Genomic DNA, 19,349 nt, shown 5'->3' with positions numbered 1-19,349 from the left:
AGTTAATGTGTTGGAAACACAATGGGGCTTATTTACTAAGGGTCCGTGGAACGCACTTTAGTCGGATTTTGGTAATTTTCGGGATTTGCGCCACTGTGCCAGCTATTTAGAGGGGGATTGTGTCGCACGCGATCTGATTTTCATACACCTGAGGGAAGTTGGCCCCCCCCCCCACCTTGTTCACATCAAACAAAATTGGTGTCAAACGTTTGTGCTACGTTTTTGCTGGTTTGTGCAGCAAAAATTTTCGTTTGTGCCACTATCGTTTTTAAGATATTAATGAAAGTTTCCACAGGTCATCAGAGATCAACCAGCCACCCCGCATTGCCCAAACCAAACTGGTGCTGAACAATTCTGCTATGTTTGTGCTGCTCAAATTTTTGTTTATGTTGCTTTTGTTTTGAATAAATGAACAAAAAATTGGTCAAAAGTCCAACCAGCCCCCCCACATTAACCGAACAAAACTGGTGTCAAACGTTAGTGCCACGTTTGTGCAGCACTTCTTGTCTATTTTCTAACTGCCTGTGTGTCCAGTTCTGTAGCGCATAGAGCCGTAAGTCTGATGGGATCTAAAAAAAATTTTTAAGGTATGTTCAGGTGTTCACATAGGTTAAAGGTGTTTAGGATGAACTGGTAAAAAACAAACTTAGTGACACTTCCCTGGTTTTATCACCAGCAAACACATTGTACTTTGGAAGAAATGAACTCTGATGACCTCTGGAAAAAAATATGAATATATTAAAAATGATAGCGACACAAACGAAAAATTTTGCTGCACAAACCAGCACAAACGTGGCACTAACGTTTGACACCAGTTTTGCTCGATTCGGTTAATGTGGGGGGGCTGCTTGAACTTTTGACCTTTAATTTTATGTTCATATATTCAAAATAAAAGCAGCATAAACAAAAATTTGAACATCACAAACTAGCACAAACGTAGCAGAATTGTTTGGCACCAGTTTTGTTTGGTTTGGGCAATGTGGGGGGGGGGGCTGGTTGACCTCTGATGACCTCTGGAAACTCATTAATATCTTAAAAATGAAAAATTTGAGCAGCACAAACCAGCACAAACGTTTGACACCAATTTTGTTTGATTTGAACAAGGTGGGGCCAACTTCACTCAGGTTTTTCATGCAACAGAAATCGGGGGGCAGGCGGTCAGATTCGGACTGAGCGCGGGATTTAACTTTAAAATTGTGTGGCAAGACATGCACCAGGAAGAAGATGGTGAACTCCGGCGGACCTGAGCAGGGGAGTGTCACATGCAGGATATCGGGCGCAAGACCTTCGCGGCAGAATGCATTCCAGTCGGACATCGCGGAACGGGGAACGTGCCAGGCTCTGGTAAGTAAATGTGCCCCAATGTTATCAAGATGGAGTTGAGCCTTTCTCTCATCACTTTTTGGCAGAGAGTCCCTCCTTATTCTCGTTCTGTTTTTTACAAAATTTAAAAACATTGCTTCACACCTATGTATAATAAAGGTTAATTGATTTATGTATTTTGTCATGGAACTTTCACTTCTTTTGGTGAATTGTCAGTATCTTGAATTTAGAACCTCCATTTCTGTAAATAGTGACAAAGACCTTATTGGTTTCTGTGGAGCTGTATATTGTTTGGTTGTGGCTTTGTAAGCTACAGAACTGGACATACAGGCAGCTAAATAAATAGTTGGGAATGCATGTTACAGATAAAGATCCACTTCTTGTCTATTTTTTAACTGCCTGTGTGTCCAGTTCTGTAGCGCACAGAGCTGTAAGTCTGATGGGATCTAAAAAACTATTTGGTTCTATAGTACCTAGAGACATGGTGCTGGTGGCATTTTGAAGATAAGAATCTAAAATAGGGGCTTCTGAAATTACTACATGACGTGTGAAAATGGGATGAGAAGAGTCATAACTGCCTGACTTTGGGGGAGATCTGTCAGGTAATTGTGTGAGATTTCACATGAAGAGGGGATTTAGAAAGGACCTAATAAGATTAGTTGTTGTGTAAAACCTGGTGACAGGTGACATTTTATGACTCAGCTAAGGAGTTGGTTGCTTATCACCATTAATTCCCAATACTTGACTAGTGTTAGGCCGGACCCTACACCCAGGGTTGGTTCCAGGTTTCAATAGGCCCCTGTGTGACAAAGCCTGTGTGGGTCCCTTTGCGGTGAACTCATGGGGCGGCATTAAAAATTCTGAAGCTAAAGGAGTCTCCTGTTCCCCAAAATATTCCCTCCCAATCAGCCATGTCATGAATATTTTATATAAAGCCTCCCTCATCCCTTTTGGATTCAGTATGTGCATATGCCCAGAGCTGGCGCTGGCCCTGCCTACACCCAACAGCAGTGTAATCAGGGACGACAACTTACCTGCATCGGGGTCCGATCTACAAACCTATTGTAAAAGCAGACTTTTTGTTCAGATTTCAGGCTTAGTAAGAATTAGTAAGGATGTAAGAATCGGGTCTGGTTTCTGTCCAACGTAGGGATGGACAGCACTTGGACTGCTAATAGTAGCAGTACTCATAGCACAGGTCCTGGCACATGTATAGGGAGCCTCAGCAGTGCTTCTTCAGAACATTTCTGGATCTTCAGGCCGCTCTGTGTCATTATCTTCCCCAATTGGATCAATTTTTTCTGAGGTTTTCTCACTCTGTTTGACTTTGATCCAGATAGAATTGGTCAAAAAGGGATGAAAATCACCCGTTGTACATCAGTAATACACTATTTTAGAGAGGGACGAGAGTCTCCAGTTTGTGTTAGCTACATAATGGACTGAAGTTGTGCATAGAGTAATAGATGTGCAGCACAGCACACACAGTCGCAGCACACACCTGACACTAGCGTCTTACAATTACTCTTTTCTATACATGTTTCATTTCTGTTCTGTTATATAAAATCTATAAAAGCCACCCCTCCCTCCCCCCCCTGCATATCCTCCCTGACATCCCATTATATTCAGTATGCAGGAACGCATAAAAGGTATGTACATCGCCGAGAGTGCTGCCACTTACCTTATAACCAATTATGTATTATTTCTACTCTAGCGCTATAATCATCCACAACATACAACAATACTGCCATCTAGTGGGGAGATAGGAATACTGCAGATGGAGGGATTCTCTATATAGTGTATACATTGGGGGTCATTTACTAAGAGAATTTCAACGGAAAACAGGGGACGTGGCCGAGCGAAAACCCGACGGATTCGGAAAAACCACCGCATTTAAAAAAAAAAAAAAGTGTCGCGGGACTCGTGCTTACCGTCACCATGAATAGGCCGGTGAATTTCAGGGCATTCCGGCGGGCCTCGGGCAACTTCAGCACAGCAGGTGGACGTCAGAGGAACTACCTTAGTGAATTGCCAGAAGACCCGAATCCACCACAGAGAACGCACCGCTGGATCGCGAATGGACCGGGTAAGTAAATCTGCCCCATTGTGTATGACCGAACTCAAGACTTGTATATGTGGGAACAGGCCATTCTAAGCTAGTGCAGAGGGTGCACTCACCTCCGGGCTCATAAGGTGCACTTCCCATCATAGTGCTATAAAAGGATAGATTACATTTTGTAAACCGGTTACAGATTTTGCATTAGGACCGAACAACTCGTTATTCTTCTGCTTAAAAGGGGATTGGCCATGCAGATAGCATTAAGTAAAAATGCATTTATATTCCAGGATTGTAACTGGACTTTGAGTACTGTAGATACGTACTTTTCTGCTGCGCCATTGGCCTTATGCATTACATTGCACCATGACCCCTCTTCTATGGTAACTGTTATGACAGCCCCAGGGTCTGATGAAGGTCTCTAGGTTTCCCAATTTTTATTCCTTTCGGAGGGTTTATTTTATCTTGTTTAATTTCTCCTTAGAGCACCATTGTTAGTGCTGCAGTCACTAAATTAGGCCCCAAATGTCAATCCTGTGGCAGTTCCTGGCAGATTAGGACCACATTTAAGATATTTAGTTATGATACCAAGATTCCCTTTTTTATAAATACCCTTCATGTGACCTTTACCTTCTACCTCAAAAACAGCGGGAGCGAAAGAGCAGGATGGGCACTGAATTTGGTGACTGCTTCAAAGATAAGAATCATCATTGTACAATTCTGTAACTCGCAGATCAATAAGGGCGCATTCACACACGGTATAACGAGCCGTGCACCTGTGTGACATCACATGACCAAGGATATAACGAGCCGTGCACCTGTGTGACATCACATGACCAGGGAAATAACGAGCCATGCACCTGTGTGACATCACATGACCAGGGATATAACGAGCCATGCACCTGTGTAACATCACATGACCAGGGATATAACGAGCCGTGCACCTGTGTGACATCACATGACCAGGGATATAACGAGCCGTGCACCTGTGTGACATCACATGACCAAGGATATAACGAGCCTTGCACCTGTGTGACATCACATGACCAAGGATATAACGAGCCGTGCACCTGTGTGACATCACATGACCAAGGATATAACGAGCCGTGCACCTGTGTGACATCACTTGACCAAGGATATAACGAGCCGTGCACCTGTGTGACATCACATGACCAAGGATATATAACGAGCCGTGCACCTGTGTGACATCACATGACCAAGGATACAACGAGCCGTGCACCTGTGTGACATCACATGACCAAGGATACAACGAGCCGTGCACGAATCCATAAGGACCTGAAGTTGGTTTATTCTCCCCTATAGTCGACCTCACAGGTTCCCCTAATAACAGGTTAATTCTCTGCACCATCCCATTACATGAACCAAAACTGAGTGGAGGAAAGTAAGTTGTCCGTATGGCCGTGATGGGAAACCTTTTAGAGACCACGTGGCCAAACTGCAAACCACAATCAACTCATATCATAAAGTAGCAATTTAATGCAGAATATACCAATACCCTTTATAGAAGGAGGGCGCATTATCATTGGACCTTCCCTCTGGGGCCCATCTTACTTTTCCTCCAGTCATTACAGCGCACGATGCGTCACATGCTGCATTATACAGATATCCACGTAAAAGACAGAATACATTCACCTTGTCACAAGGGGGCGACAAAGAGCAAAATCATTAATATCGTTTTGCATTCTCTCACTTTGCAACTTGTCCAACCTACCTCCTGGGCATTGGGGAACGTAACCACAGGGGGGCCCCACACGTTAATCAGATCATGAGTAAAGTTTTGACAGAGTGGAATATGTTTGCAGGACACATCACCTATGCCTGGATACACAACATGGAGACCACCCCTAGGGGAAAGAGGAAAATGAATAGTCAGCACTTTGGAGGAGATTATCAGGGGTCTTAGTTTTGGACTTCCACCAATTTAATACAGATACAACGGGTAGAAAGATTTAAAATAATAGTGTAATCTCAGGGACAAAGTCTTCAGGGACTGCACATCACATATACCAGTGATGGCAAACCTTTTAGAGGCTGAGTGCCCAAACAACAACAAAGACCCGCTTATTTATTGCAAAGTGCCAACACAGAAATGTAATGTGTGATTTATACTCCCTTCTCTGTCACAGATTTCATTGATACCAGCACCTGAGGACACCAATACAGCAGAAAATAGCCACAGGTAGAGCTGTCACTTTAAAATACCTCTGTGCACAGCATGTCCTGGGCTGTCTGGGACTGCAGGAAGATACCTGGAGTCATCTCTGGTGATGGCCTGAGTGCCCACAGAAAGGGCTCTGAGTGCCACCTCTGGCACCAGTGCCATAGGTTAGCCATCACTGACATATACTATTAGGCATAGACTATTTACAGTAGATGGACCGAGGAGGGGGAAAGCAGCTCTGCAGAAGGGGGGGGGGGGCACACACAGGCTGTGTATCTATATAAAGAGAGAAGAGAGCACACACAGGGCAGTCTACAGAGGGAGGGGGGATCACACAAGCTGTGTATCTATATAAAGAGGGAAGAGAGCACACACAAGGCAGTCTGCAGACGGAGGGGGATCACACAGACTGTGTATCTATATTAAGAGGGAAGAGAGCACACACAAGACAGTCTGCAGAGGGAGGGGGATCACACAGGCTGTGTATCTATGTGAGCAGAGAGAAGAGGGGGAGGGGGAATCATGCAGGCTGTGTATCTATATAAAGAGGGAATAGAGCACACACAAGGCAGTCTGCAGAGGCACGGGGAATCATACAAGCTGTGTATCTATATAAAGAGGGAATAGAGCACATGCAGGGTAGTCTGCAGAGGGAGGGGGGATCACACAGGATGTGTATCTATATAAAGAGGGAATAGAGCACACGCAGGGTAGTCTGCAGAGGGAGGGGGGATCACACAGGATGTATATCTATATAAAGAGGGAATAGAGCACACGCAGGGTAGTCTGCAGAGGGAGGGGGGATCACACAGGATGTATATCTATGTAAAGAGGGAAGAGAGCACACACAAGGCAGTCTGCAGAGGGAGGGGGAATCACACAGGCTGTGTATCTATATAAAGAGGGAATAGAGCACACGCAGGGTAGTCTGCAGAGGGAGGGGGAATCACACAGGATGTGTATCTATGTGAGCAGAGAGAAGAGGGGGAGGGGGAATCATGCAGGCTGTGTATCTATATAAAGAGGGAATAGAGCACACACAAGGCAGTCTGCAGAGGCACGGGGAATCATACAAGCTGTGTATCTATATAAAGAGGGAATAGAGCACATGCAGGGTAGTCTGCAGAGGGAGGGGGGATCACACAGGATGTGTATCTATATAAAGAGGGAATAGAGCACACGCAGGGTAGTCTGCAGAGGGAGGGGGGATCACACAGGATGTATATCTATGTAAAGAGGGAAGAGAGCACACACAAGGCAGTCTGCAGAGGGAGGGGGAATCACACAGGCTGTGTATCTATATAAAGAGGGAATAGAGCACACGCAGGGTAGTCTGCAGAGGGAGGGGGAATCACACAGGATGTGTATCTATATAAAGAGGGAATAGAGCACACACAGGGCAGTCTGCAGAGGGAGGGGGAATCACACAGGTTGTGTATCTATATAAAGGAGGAGAAGAACAATCATGACAAACTCTACTGGAGAAAAAAGGAAAGAAAAATCATATGTGTCAGCACAGTTTAGTAGGAGAAAGCAATTCACGGAGGACAATGTGCCGACATACAAGAGCTAATGACAGCAGCATCCTATATACAGGCCTCACAGCCAACATTAGTATATGCGAAAAGTCTGAAAATAGAAGCAAGAAAGTAGCCACGAATGCAAGAATAATTGTTTGTTCCAAGTGACCATATACTGTGTTAACTTGGAATACCATAATACATTTATTTATTTCTGTATGATAAAACCCTTTTCCACTTACCTACAAAACTCAGCGTCATCACCAGTGATAGGGTCAAGATCACATGTGGCTTGAATAATGGAGAAAAGGCCCACTAATGAGAAGTGGCACAGATGAAGGAGCCGTGCTCTCCACATCGCCACCTGGAGGAAGAACAGTAGTCACATTACATAGCCAGAATATATGTAGCTGCTCTATGGGCCAGAACTTACTTTTTTGTGCAATACTGTAAAATTGTTTGCTGTGGTTTTTTTTTAGTTTTTTGGGGGGTTAAGTTACAAAAACTGGAAGAAATATATATATTTTTATTTTTCATTTTAGCAGGGATTATTAATTTTATTCATATTTAAAGAGGACCGGTCACCAGAATTTGACCACCCTGAGTAACAATGGCTGCTGATAAAGGGTTAAAAGTCTTCCCAATATCACATAAAATTAGCTGCTAATGAGACTGCTAGTTTTTCCGATATGCAAATTAGCCTTTCTGGCTCATGTCTGGTGTTTGTGACTCTTCTCTCTCTCCAGGCTGCCAGTTAACACCCCATTATTCTGACTGACAGCTCTGTCTCTTCAAATCCCTTGTACTTAGGGACTGTCTGCTAATATTCAACTACAGACATATAAAACTCTACGTACAGATGGGAAATAGTGTCAATTTTTTTTTTTTTTTACACGGTCCCTTTACGTTACATTTATGATGTGACCAGTGACATCATCGCGGGTCTCTCAGTATGTGATCACATGAAATCACAGCAGCCTCCATGGAGGATGGAGAGGAGTAGAAGTCCATGGAGGTCGCTGTGATTTCATGTGGTCAGATACATACATGGGGTGCAGTTTGCTATTATTAAGAAGCTAAAGGACCTGATATGATGTCACATGACATGAACTGTGACCAGGCTGGGAGGGGCCGGCTGAACAGGACACGCCCCCTCTGATGCCAGGTTATGTAAGATAAAAGGTGATTTATGTGGATGTTAAGTGAAACAATTTTTAGCTAAAAGAAGGGCATCAGTCAGTTATTAGAGCTCTATAGGAACCTGTCACTGGCTGTATATGTGCAAATGTGGTGACAGGTTCCCTTTAATGTGTTTATGTGTGTTTTAACTTTATATGTCTCCCATGAGGTCATGGAAGACCCTGGGGACACTATTTTTTTACTTCTAGTTTTCACCTGTGACTGGGGCATCTGTAAGAGCCTTACTCCTTACTACATTGTGCTGAAGCACCACGATGCAGACAGGAGGAGAGCCGGCATACAGACCCAGCAGACATGTGATTGCTGGTTATGTAGGGGTTAATCAGAGCTGCTGGGCCTAATCAGACCCAGTCCAGCTCTGATCAAACATCAGCCATCAGACATAGGGATTAAACTGGCACAGCAGAGATCTGTCTAGTTCTACTCTGCACTGGTGCTAGGACCGACATATTCAAACAGATCCCACTATGGGGCACATTTACTAAAGGTCTGCACACCGCATTTTTGTCACGTTTCCCAACTATTTTCGATTTGCTCCACATTTAACAGGGTTTTTTGGCGCACGCGGTCGGATTTTGGTGCAACTGTGACGACTTTCATGCGACACAAATCGGGGGGCGGGCCATCGAACAACCCGACTGATTCAGACTGATCGCGGGATTTAAAATTCAAATTGTGTTGCAAGACAATGCACTTACATGCGCCAGGAAGAAGAAGGTGAACTCCGGCGGACCTGAGCGGGGAAGCGACACATGCAGGATATCGGGCACAGGATCTTAGTGATTCACACCAGACTTCATCCTCGATGGAAAACGCACCTCGGGGATTGTGACAGGACCGGGAAAGTAAATGTGTCCCAATGTGTTTAACGCTCCCCTTTTTAACAATCCTTCCCCTCCCATATAAAATACACAGTTATACCTTTGAACCTTATAATTCCTGTCTTCTCTCTGATCACACATCCTTTATGCCTTAGCTCCACTCAGATTGTGCAGTCAGATTGGGAAAGGAGGGGGGGATTAGGCCCTGCTGGCTACAACCGGCTGCGCCGCCACTGGTATTTTAGTGGTTATGGGTGCAAACTCTGCCAGTTCAGAACTGTGGGCCAGGTTTAAACTGGTGGAGTCTTATATACTAAAGTAAATGCGACGGGCCAGGTGTTTATGCCCCTGTCAGGCCCTTCCCCAAAGTGGCGTGCAGGTTAGGGAAGCCAGAAAACTGGCGTAGAAGCCATAATGAATCTGCGCCATAGTATCTCATGTAAATAACCTAGCAGCCCAGATTCCAGTGCTTCCTCCTAAGTAATCATCCTCTTTCCTTTTCTTTGCTGAATTCAGACAGAAACTCGACATTTATCAGATAACGGGGTCTATGGAGAGGGGAGGGGCGAGTGAGTTACAGCAGCTAGGTCTGCAACCAGGGCCGGCTCCAGGATTCGGTAGGCCCCTGGGCAACAGAGCCTCAGAGGGCCCCTTTGCAGTGAATATACAGGTGGTCCCCTACTTAAGGACAACTGACTTACAGACGACCTCTATTTACAGACGGACCCCTCTGCCCACTGTGACCTCTGGTGAAGCTCTCTGGATGCTTTACTATAGTCCCAGACTGCAATGATCAGCTGTAAGGTGTCTGTAATGAGGCTTTATTGATAATCCTTGGTCCCATTACAGCAAAATATTTTGAAACTCCAATTATCACTGGGGCAAAAAAAAGAATTGCCTCGAACTACAATTATAAAATATACAGTTTCGACTTGCATGCAAATTCAACTCAAGAACAAACCTTCGGAACCTATCTTGTACGTAACCCAGGGACTGTCTGTATATAGTCCCTCGGTTTTATAAATGAATGTGGCCAGTAAATAACAAATAATGGCAATTACCTTACCTCATGCGGGTCCAAGGCTCCCACTATCCTCATCACCTTTTCTGCCATAAGCTTCAACGCAGCATATTCTGTGCAGTAGGGACACAGGCGGCGTGCAGTCGTCACGCCAGCCAGCATCCTGCAAAGTGTACAGAGACACTAATGCAATTGAGTTTATAAAAATGTATACAGTTGTCTAAGTAATGCCCTTTGTTAAAACTGCAGTATTTTATATAGAACACTGAAGTAGAAGTCCAGCTTAGTTTATCTGCTGGCCAGTCAGCTATTCTTTAAAAACAGTATAACCCAGAGACTGGCAGCGATGTGTTTTATGACCCTGTTTCTCTGATTTAACTTCTGATCTCCCGCTGTCTTTCCCGGAAGATCTACTACACTGACACTTCTGCAGGACGGCACATGTTAGCGTGGGGTGTCCAGCTCTGCTGCTTGTAAGCTATGCTGCTTTCTGTAGTGCTCCGAGCCTGCACTGTGCCGTAGAGCAGTACAGCTGAGTGAGTGCTCGGCTGTGGAATTTCACGACACTGACTGCACGCCGCTCAAGTGTGTTGAAGCTTAAGCAGTACACTGATCTTACCTCACCGATGTTTGCCGGTGAATGGAATCTTCGTCCCGGTCGGGCCCTTTCACTGAGCAACCCCTTCGCTCTGCAGGGTCATCTACCAAGCCTCCCAGTTGAGAAGCAACAGTGAGAAGAGTGCCGTGGGCCCTTCTGGAAGCTGTGGGCCCCGGCACTTGCCCGGGTATGCCGGGTGCTGACGCCGGCCCTGTCTGCAACTAGAAACCCAGAGTAAAGTGCTTCATCCTCTACCACTTTGACGGGCGGCATCTGAAGAGGTCACTTCCTCTTATTTTGTTGGTTTGTTAACAAGTTTATTTCTATTGTAGTTCGCAAGTCACAGCTGGTGGAGAAAATGAGACGGAGAGATCTGGTTGCTCTACTGGCCGACTTGTCAGCTGGGAGCCCGGCTGGGCATTCAGCAGTATGAGCGCCAAATATATCCTGCTATAATGAGACAGAGAGACTGTTATTTAGAGAAATGTTGAGATTTATGCGGTTTTATAAAATTGTTAAATAAATTATATTTGAAGCCGCTTTATTACGTATATGGAGATTATATATATATATATATATATATATATATATATATATATATATATATATATATATATATAAAGCTGTATGTATATGTTTTTAAATGGGTGTGGGCACAATCAAAAACGGTTTCAGATGTACAGAAGTAAAACGTTTTTTTAATTTATAATAGTTTCTAAAATATGACAGACATTGAGTAAAATTAACATGAACAATGTAAACACATCCGCGTACAAATCATGTAAAGATCTTAATATAGATATAGAAATTGTTTACAAAATTGTTTACGAAATCGTTTACAAAATTGTTTACAAAATTGTTTACAAAGCTCTAAAGGAATCCTGTTAACAAGATACACATACAATTAAGGTCGAACTAAGTTCCTATATCTATATTAAGATCTTTACATGATTTGTACGCGGATGTGTTTACATTGTTCATGTTAATTTTACTCAATGTCTGTCATATTTTAGAAACTATTATAAATTAAAAAAACGTTTTACTTCTGTACATCTGAAACCGTTTTTGATTGTGCCCACACCCATTTAAAAAGATTGCTCTATTTTCCCTGGTCTCATTCGGTGTTGAGACCTACTGTGGATGCACTCAGACTCGGCACAACAGAGATTGATAAGTGCCACCATAACCTTGATTTAATCTGTATGTATATGTATATGTGTGCACATACAGGAGCCATTGTCTGCTGCTGATGCTTTGGGTTACAAGCTGAGCCGTGATTGGTTGCTGTTCTGCCGCAGGTCGTTAATATGAGCTCTGAGCTGTGATTGGTTACTCTAGGTAATGAGAATAAGACACTTATGTGTGAGGTAAGATGAATAGAGATACAGAGATAGGGGGAGATTTATCAGAAATGTCTGAGGTAAAACTGTTCTGGTTGCCCATGGAAACCAATCAGAGATCAGCTGTAATTTTATAAACAACTGTGAAAAAGGAAACTTGAGCTCTGATTGGTTGCCATGGGCAGTTCTGCTCTCAGGCACCTCTCAGAAATCTCCCCTTAGACAAAGTGACAGTCAGAAACAGTCACGGTCAGACGCAGTCAGTGAAAGAGACGGTCAGTGACAGAGACAGTCAGAGAGAGAGATACATACATATAAAATATTTTTTGTTAACCCATTCTATTTTGGTATAGCTAAGAGGAATCATATAAATATGTATACTGTAAATACTTGTGTATAAGCCGAGTTTTTCAGCACAAAAAATGTGCTGAAAAACCTTACCTCGGCTTATACACGAGTCAATAAAAAAAAAAAACTTATATACTCACCCTCCGGCGGCCCCGATGCTCAGCACGGCTCCTCTTCTGTATATAGTGACCAGGAGAATCACAAAATCGCAACCATCGGCTGGCCAGGAATCCATTAAAGGGACTGTGTACCCTCCATAAGCGCCAGTTAGTCACAATATACATCTCAAAATCGTGGACCCAATTAGTGTCATATAGAAACATAAAGCGCAAAGCTAAACATAAAGCCTCCTATATTTTGGGGAACTATATAAAGGTCCCTAATTAAAGGGATAACTAATCTACGTGCAGGGGACATGAATGGTACTCCCCATCACAGTATATTGTGACAAGGGACTCCACACACCTTAACCCCCTACTCTGCACCAGGCATCATAATGCCACGTCCCCTGGAGGATAAATGTAAAAAGGATCCACTATGTATATAATGAAAAAACATTATTTATTGGGACACAAAAATCTCATGGCTACAGAAAAACTATGTCACGAAACAGGGAATCACAAAAAGATAAAACATGATGGGGCACATATACTTATCCGTCCCGCTGACGCCGCCGATCCGGAATGTCCAACAAGGATTCGGAGCTGCTGCGATTCACCAAGATCATGCGCCTGATATCCTGCATGTGTTGCTTCCCCGCTCAGGTCCCCGGAGTTCACCTTCTTCTTCCTGGTGCATGTGAGTGCTGATCTTGCGACACAATTTTGAAAGTGCTGGTGTTTTTTAATTTTATAAGATGATCCGCGGTTTGTCTGAATCAGTTGGGTTTTAAAACTGCCCATATCCGAAAGTACTACACGGTTGTTTCAATCGGTCGGGACGTCCAAAAATTGCAGTCTAGTAAGGGAATGAACTACCATGAATTTAATGGTATCGTCAATAGTATTTAAAAATTCCGAAATTACATAAGCTCCACCTCATCACCTGTCCAGATGAGGAAGATGTCATCGATGTACCTCCACCACCTCAAACAATGTGTGAAGTGTGTGGAGGCATAGATGACATCCTCCTCAAGGACCCTCATGACTATGTTGGCCCCCATGGCTATTCCCATGAGTTGCAGGTAAAATTCGGCCCCAAATAAAAAATAATTATTTTTCAACACGAATTCCAATAAATGTCGTAACAAACTCTGATGCATCGATGGAAAGGTCTTTCGTCTGCTGCTTCTTCCTGACTGCCTGTAAACCTCTGTTGTGATCTATGGATGTATATAACGAGACTACATCGAGAGACACGAAGTATATATTTTTCAGGTATAATAACTCTACGTTGTTCAGTTTATTTATAAAACCTGCTGTATCTCTGATATAAGACTATCCAGACGTCGAGTGATCACACAAAATGCGATCCAGAAATGTGGCTATAGTGGAACAGATCGAGCCAGACCCAGAAACAATGGATCTGCCTGGTGGAGAAGTGAGGCTCTTATGTATTTTCGGTAATACATATATAACATTTATCCTCCAGGGGACGTGGCATTATGATGCCTGGTGCAGAATAGGGCTTAAGTCCCTTGTCACTATATACTATGATGGGAAGTACCATTCATATCATCACCATACCATTCATATACAGGCAGTCCCCGGGTTACATACAAGATAGGGTCTGTAGGTTTGTTCTTAAGTTGAATTTGTATGTAAGTCAGAACTGTATATTTTATCATTGTAATCCCAGCCAGAACTTTTTTGGTCTCTGTGACAATTGGATTTTAAAAATGTTGGGTTGTCATAAGAACCAGGATTAACAATAAAGCTCCATTACAGACACCTGTGATAACTGTTATAGCTGATCATTGTAGCCTAGGACTAAAGTACAATAAATTACCAATATCCAGAGGTCCGTTTGTAACTAGGGGTCATATGTAAGTCGAGTGTTCTTAAAGGAAACCTACCACTTGTAGTGGCAGGTTTCCAATGGCAATATCGGGCACCAGCTCAGGGTGAGCTGGTGCCGGAGCTTATTTTAGTCAGTGTTTTAAACCGCGGTATCGCGGTTTAAAACACTTTTTAAACGTTGTAGCCGGCGCAGGCAGGTACGCGCTCGGAGCTTACCGTGCACGCGGCTCTCATTCACTTCCTATGTAGCCGCGTGCACGGTAAGCGCCGAGCGCGTACCTGCCTGCGCCGGCTACAACGTTTAAAAAGTGTTTTAAACCGCGATACCGCGGTTTAAAACACTAACTAAAATAAGCTCCGGCACCAGCTCACCCTGAGCTGGTGCCCGATATTGCCATTGGAAACCTGCCACTACAAGTGGTAGGTTTCCTTTAAGTAGGGGACCGCCTGTATACGTCACTTCCGGTGTTTGCGTTCCAGGGATACAGTTGCACGTATTCACACAAACAAATTATGTTTTGTGACTTATGCCGCGCTGGTGAGGTGGGGAGATGGTCTTGGGTGCGTTATAGGTAGTAATCTGCAAGACGTCACTTCAGCACTTGCCACTTTATAAATTAGATTGATCACGATATCAGTGACGATATGTTTTATACATGCACTTATGTATTTTTTATTCATGATTATATGTATCTTCAAAGGATGTACAATGTATTTTTTAACTAAAATTGTTATGATGAATTGTTGCATATTAAATAGGGTGTGTGTTGTTTAAGGTCATGTGACCCTTATATGTTTGTATAAACAGCCCTATATGTCACTTCTACTGCCGTTTTTGCTGTATATATTTTTGGAGGACCCCTAGCCCGGCTTTTGGATTTATTTTTGTGCTGCTTAGACCTTCTCCTTGTATGTATATATTAGTGCCAAAGGTTAATGGTTAATATTTGCACTGAACCAGTCTGCTGATTCCGGCAGTGCCCTGCACATACCTTGGCTCCAGGCACTGATATTCAGGCTGTGTGCAAAAACTTACGGGCTCAGCGCCAGTGTACAGGAGCCATCAGCGTTACATGATCAGATGAAAGCAAACATGGATTTCTGTAGAAGATCATCTTATAAAATTAAAAAAAACGCCAAGATTTCTGATGGAATGAAACTTCATGTAAATAACTCCCTATAATATCTGGACATCCCAGATTATATAATGACCACTCTGTATTTCCCTTGCTTTAGAATATAATAAGAATCACCATACAACAGGACTGTGATTTCGGTAAGCCAAACGTCCAGCTCCGACCAGCAAAATGATCGGACTCCACAGTCCTGTGTTCCTGGCCCCTCTAGCAGTGCCTGTGATAAATGTAGGCATTCCATCCCAGTGTCTTATTCCTCTGATCTATAGAAGATGAGCTTCACTACTGAGCATGTACATAAAGTGCAGCGACATTCATCTCAACTAAAAGCCTAGAACAGTAGTACAGCTAAGAAGTCATCACCTAATGATCCGCTCTGTGTCCCGACTCCTGACGTTGGTTCTATGCTCCAGTGCAGACACAGAGTAGACACAGGAGCAGGAGACATCAGAGGGTATGTCACAAATTCAGGACATCATGCAGGCAGAAGCAGCTGAGCATGGCCAACGTGCTCAGCTGCAGGTCGCATTAACTCTGTCAGCCCCTCCATCCCCCCCCCCCCCCCCGAGCACTTCAGCCCGGATATAGCATCCTCACTGATGCCCTTTCCAGCCACGGTACTGCACAGCCTAGGAGAGCACCCACCAGCGAAGCGCAGCTCCTGCATTGGCGGGTAGGAGGGCCTTCCCCAGTACAGGGTGAGCAGACCCCACATCCTCCCCATACAAAACCCATAAGAGCCGCCGCTTCACGGTGGAGATCTCCCTCGCTGCAGCACACAAAATCATTTCATTTGTTGGGTTGCATTTGGGAAGGGGATTATTTTGTTGACTGCTGCCACTCGATGGGTTGTGCACTTACCTGTTCTTACTTTGAACGATTTAGCACTTTCCTGGAATAGGGAATGGTCAGATCTTGACGTTTGTTCCATTTTGGTGCATATAGTACAGAGGATTGCTGCGCAGTTCGGGGTCCCATGAGCTCCTGATAAAGACCTGCTACTACCACGCGCTTCCTGGGCATAGAGATTGTTTCATAACAATGGAATTTTGCAGGATTTGCAGGAATCAACTGATGCAATTCGCTTAGCCCGCAGGGCGTGTTTGCGTCAGTTGCAGTCTTTGCTGGATAATCTAGCTTTTGCCACCCGAATCACCCCCATGGGAAGAATTTTTTGCCGGAGTCTGGCCTTGGACACAGCAATGGCGCGTGCACCCCTACATTTCATTAGACTGTGCGATCTGCCTGTCTGGAATTTTTGGCTGATTATTATGGTAAGTCAGTATGGCTTTAGGAATGGACAACCAACACGGAAGTGGAATTTTACACAGACGCGTCTGTTAGTAGTAGCGCTGATGTTGTGGGGCACAAGATTAGCCAACAAGCTTTTTTTTGCGATAATATGGCTGTGGTACAGTGTTTAACATCCTTTTCTGCCTCTTCCCCACCTGTGGTTACCCTTCTCCACCACCTTATGTTTAGCTAATAACATCTGCCTGAGCGCCAGGCACGTCCCAAGAGAGACAAACATTATAGCAGATGCTCTCTCTAGTTTTCAATGGGATAAATTCCGGGATCTGGCCCCGCAGGCGGATTGCTACCCGTGCCACGTCTGGAATATCCTGTTCAGGTCACACTTTCCTTTGTAAAGAAGTCAGTGACGCAGGGTACTTGGTGGGCACATAAGACCACAAGGCAGGCTTGGGAAGATTGGTGTGGAAGTAAAGACAATTCTTTGGTAGCATTGATTAGTTTTTTGGGACATGGTCTGGATAGGTTGGTTTCACCAACTGTGCAAGGAGCTGGCAGCTCTGGCGTTCTGGTTGAACACGTTAAGCCACCATAACGTTTGCGAACGTCATTGTGAGCTTTTATTTGCGGCACGATGGCGTTCCCCAACGTCATGTGGATCACACAGGATCAGGAGCAGAGCCTGTGTGATCCATGCAGGAAGCTGGCTGTACGTGACAGCCAAACCTCTACACGAGCAGCTGGGATCATGATAGTCATGACCACAGCTTTTCAACCCTTTAGGCACCGTGGTCAAACATCACCGCAGCACCTAAAGGGGTTACCCACCTCTCCTCCCGATGAACGCCCGCCCCCCCCCCCCCCCTGTCAGCTTTAAAAAAAAAAACAGGATCATATATAGGGGATGGGGGAGCGTGGGATTTAACATTCAAATTGTGTCGCAAGCCCAAGCACTTACGTACACCGGGAAGAAGATGAACTCCGGTGGACTTGAGTGGGGAAGCGACACATGCAGGATATCGGACGCACGGTCTTAGTGATCCAAAGTTATAACATATCGCGACACCGGCAGATTTGAGCGGTGTCCTGTGTTAAACTATTTTATGTTCAGGACACTTTATAAGTAAACAAGCATTGAAAGACTACACCCCTAGTTTTCAGCAAATCCTGCCCAGTTTCCTTTAGTTTATTATTGCGTTTGATAGAATCCCTGCCCAAATACTGTAAGGACACCTATGAAACAATATTGTTTAAAACAACATTCTCCCTGATGTTTCAGGTAAAGGGTCCCCAGTAGTACTTCATAGGTCACCGGATTCCCCTGTCGCCGAGTAGCATTATTCACTAAATTCTTGAGCGTGCGTCCGGAAGGTTTTATCCCCATGTTAATCCACAAAGATGGCAGACCGCTGACTAAATTCCAAAATTATGTTATGGAGTGCCCTTCTCCCTCAGCTACATAACTATGCATCTGAGCATAGGGATCCCAATGATTGCACCTCGGGGGGCAATTATGTAGGTGCTTGTACATCTCAAGCTTTGAACAGAGATATCAAGTATGACACAATGCGTTGATTATAATAATAATAATTATTTATATAGCGTACACAAATTACGCAGCGCTGCACAGAGTTTGCCAAATCAGTTCCTGTCCCCAATGGGGCTCACAATCTAATCATCCTACCAGTATGTTATGGAGTGTGGGAGGAAACCGGAGGACCCGGAGGAAACACACACAAACACAGAGAGAACATACAAACTCTTTGCAGATGGTGACCCTGGGACTTGAACCCAGGACTGCAGCGCTGCAAGGTTGTAATGTTAACCACCAAGCAAGATTATCACTGATCCCAGGGGAAATAGTTATTTGGTCAGATATTTTGCCCCGGCTCAATTGCATAATGCAGTTTAAATCGAGAGTGGGACGAAGGTCAATAAGTCGGTGACCAAATTCATTGTAAGACCATGGGGCATTGCAATTCGCCAGGATGACCTGGAAAACAATGAGCCACAGTTTAGGCAATGAGACGGCATTCATCTGAATGATATGAGGATTAATTTATGGGTCCCGGCAGGGTCGGCCCCGGGCTTCAGTAGGCCCATGGGCGACAGAGCCTCAGTGGGCCCCTTTGCAATGAACTGAGGTTGTGGCATTAAAAATTCAGAAACTAAAACAGTCTCCCGTTCCCTAATTTATCATACCAAACAGCCCCCTCATGGTTATTTTATATAAGCACCCCTCATACCCTATGGATTCATGAGATATAGCCCCCTCACACCCATGAATTCATTATGTACAGCCCTATGTGGGCCCCCCAGCAGCTCTGAGCCCCGGCACTTTCTCAGGTATGCCCAGTGCTGACGCCGGCCCTGGGTCCTGGTTATTCGGGAAGGGTTTGGGCAAGGCTTTGAGGAGTGGCGCACAGCATTAAGGGGTTACTACTGTACGCATATGGAGGGGTCTATGAGGACCTGTGGGAAGTGAAGCGATAGAAAGTGGTCAGTCAGGAACCTTTGCGGATACTTTCATCGATCTTTCTGCGGGGTGTTATATATCAATGTTATGTATGTAATATGTTATTTATAGACTTTATATGT

General features: G+C 44.4%; 1 protein-coding gene across 4 annotated transcripts in view; it reads right to left on the bottom strand.

The window, feature by feature from the left end:
• Window positions 1-19,349, bottom strand: part of PEBP4 (phosphatidylethanolamine binding protein 4) — a 42,751-nt gene that overhangs the window by 21,377 nt on the left and 2,025 nt on the right. Inside the window, exons 1-4 of one of the 4 annotated variants that reach the window (XM_072149325.1) lie at window positions 10,740-11,156; window positions 10,166-10,283; window positions 7,321-7,442; window positions 5,109-5,241 (exon numbers count right to left, since the gene is read on the bottom strand). In XM_072149325.1, the coding sequence (XP_072005426.1) occupies window positions 5,109-5,241; window positions 7,321-7,442; window positions 10,166-10,282 (372 nt within the window). In that variant the 5' untranslated portion in view covers window position 10,283; window positions 10,740-11,156. Of the gene's footprint in view, window positions 1-5,108; window positions 5,242-7,320; window positions 7,443-8,976; window positions 10,097-10,165; window positions 10,284-10,739; window positions 11,157-19,349 lie in introns of those variants that run through there. The other 3 variants (XM_072149324.1, XM_072149327.1, XM_072149326.1) reach the window with 3 other exon arrangements.

Source organism: Engystomops pustulosus, chromosome 4 (assembly GCF_040894005.1).
Source record: "Engystomops pustulosus chromosome 4, aEngPut4.maternal, whole genome shotgun sequence".
Taxonomy (NCBI): Eukaryota; Metazoa; Chordata; class Amphibia; order Anura; family Leptodactylidae; genus Engystomops; species Engystomops pustulosus.
This window is presented reverse-complemented; position numbering and strand designations above follow the sequence as displayed.